Genomic DNA, 2,268 nt, shown 5'->3' on the forward strand with positions numbered 1-2,268 from the left:
AAAAAAAAAAAAAAAAAAAATTGGCAAGTGGCGCTTCCATAATAATGCCTAATTGCTTTTGGTATTTTGCAAATAAAATGATTAAATGTGCATGCGTAAGGCAATCTGCAAACTGGCTACCAAACGTGGACGGGGAACTTTTGTTGGTGCAAGCGCGGCGTGGGAGACCCGGGTTGCTCTCGCTTTGCAAAACGCCGCCCCTATTTTTGCCGGGGGCAAGATGCTTTTTGCTATATATGTATATATATTTTTTTGGTTTCATTTTTGGCGCCAAGTCTGGTCATTTTGTCTATTTTTAGCAGATCTCGTTAAGGTTTCTTTCCCCTCCGGGTCCTCGCGGTAATTGTAGGTGGGAAAAAACGCGCCCGGATGCCGGGGCCCGGCGCCGCGGGAACAGGGCAGCCTCCGCGCACCCGCGGGGTCCTTCCCCGTCCCCGTCCCCCCGTCTCCATCCCGCCTCCCGGACCTCAACCATCTCCCGGTTGTCGTTTCCAGACGTTAAGAAAGAAAGGTTTTAACGGCTGCGACAGCCCGGAGCCCGACGGCGAGGACTCCATAGACCAGAGCCCCTTGATGGAGGATAAATACCGCAAAGGCAGCGAGGACTTGGACATACTGTTCAAGCGATACGGTGTAAGTACCTCCCGCTCTGGCCGGAAAAACCCTCATTATATGTTCTTTTTTTTTTGTTTTGTTTTGTTCGATTTTTTTTTTTTTTTTTACCCCCAAAACCTCGTCCCCGTCCCCCTCCGTCCTCCCCGAAACGTAACAGGCGCTGAACAAGAAGCACAGAGAGTGCGAGAGCCCCGACGGGGACGAAGCGTTTGCGTTGACCCCGCAGACGGAGGAGAAATATAAAAAGATTGATGAGGAGTTTGATAAAATGATGCAGAGTTACAGGCTCGCAGTGAGTAGCCGGGGGGGGCGGCCGGCGGCACTTCTGCATGGCTTTGCTTCGGAGCCGTGCTCTGCCGCGGCCGCGGCGGCGACGGCGCTCGCTGCCCTGCCGCCCCGGCGCCCCTTTTTTTCCCCCCACCACCACCCCGTTGCAAAAGGAGTTTTGCCTCAATTGGGGTTTTTTTTTTTTTGGCAAATCGATAGAAAGGGTGAAGCCGCGGCCGCCGCTCCCCGGGAAGGGGGGAATCGGGCCCGGTTTGGGCTTTTCCGCTTTAATTCCGCCCAAATCCCGCACGGCCCCGGGGCAGCTGGCGGCGGTGGCAGAGAGCCAGGGAGGCTTTAGCCTCTGATCCCGGCCCCAGGGTGGCATCAGGACAGCGCGGGAAGGGATTTGCGGCGGGAGCCGGGGGGGGGGCCGCATTGCAAATTAGCCGTCAGTCCAAGGGCGCAAAGACGGGCGACGCGGGCGAGCCGCCTTCGGAGGGATTAGCCCTGAGGTGCCCAATTTAACGTGGCCAAGAGCAGAGAGGAGGCTAATTTTCAAGGGCTGGATGCAACGTTGCAAAAGAACACCCCCCCCCCCMAAAAAAAATAAAAATAAATAAAAATCCAGGCTGCTTTGCCTTGCAAGCCCATGCAAGCAAAATTCTGGCTTTTCTGGAGATTTGGGTCTTGCGAAATGCCCGGATCCTTATTTTGCCGGTTGCAAAGAGGCAGGGGATGCAGCGGCGGATGCCGGGGGATGCCGGCGCCGCCCTGGCCGCCCGCTCCCTATCCCCGCTGCAAAACGGGGCCGGGAAAAGTGAGCGGAAAACGCTTCTCCCCGGGCGTGGAGCAGCCGGCGCGGGGGTCCGCGAGCGGCTCGGCGCCGGCGTTGGGGCAAAGCGCTGCAAAGCGGCGCGCGAGCCGCCGCCGCCGCCGGAGAYGCTTTTCCTTTCTAACCAGCTGGGGGGGTCGTTTTGGCCGGTGGTTTTGGGTCGTTTTGTGGTTTTTTTGGTGTGCGCTGAGAACTAACCCGCCTGGCGCAAACGGACCCGCCGGGGCGGTGCAGAGCGCCGCCGGGGCTGCAAAGGCGGCGAACGCAGGTCGGCGATGAGTCGGGGGTCCTCGGGGTGGAAGGGGGGGCACCCCGACCTCGCCGGCGCCCTTCACCCCCATCTCCGCTCAGTCCGCAGTGCCGGCGCCCAACTTCGCCATGCCGGTGACGGTGCCCGTGAGCAACCCGAGCGCCCTGCAGTTCAGCAACCCCGGCGGCTCCCTGGTGACCCAGTCGCTGGTGACCTCGTCGCTGACGGACCCCCGGCTCCTCTCGCCGCAGCAGCCGGCGCTCCAGAGGAACACCGTGTCCCCGGGGCTGCCGCAGCGGCCGGC

At 60.0% G+C, this 2,268-nt stretch overlaps 1 protein-coding gene across 1 annotated transcript in view; it reads left to right on the top strand.

Moving 5' to 3' along the window:
* The window catches only part of MEF2D (myocyte enhancer factor 2D), a 32,738-nt gene that overhangs the window by 21,702 nt on the left and 8,768 nt on the right, over positions 1-2,268 (top strand). Inside the window, exons 6-7 of the mRNA XM_026073895.1 lie at positions 496-633; positions 2,066-2,268. The exon at positions 2,066-2,268 is cut by the window's right edge and continues 2 nt beyond it. Coding sequence (XP_025929680.1) covers positions 496-633; positions 2,066-2,268 — 341 coding nt within the window. The remainder of the gene's footprint in view (positions 1-495; positions 634-2,065) is intronic.

Source organism: Apteryx rowi, unplaced genomic scaffold (genome assembly GCF_003343035.1).
Source record: "Apteryx rowi isolate R43461 unplaced genomic scaffold, aptRow1 scaffold_379, whole genome shotgun sequence".
Taxonomy (NCBI): domain Eukaryota; kingdom Metazoa; phylum Chordata; class Aves; order Apterygiformes; family Apterygidae; genus Apteryx; species Apteryx rowi.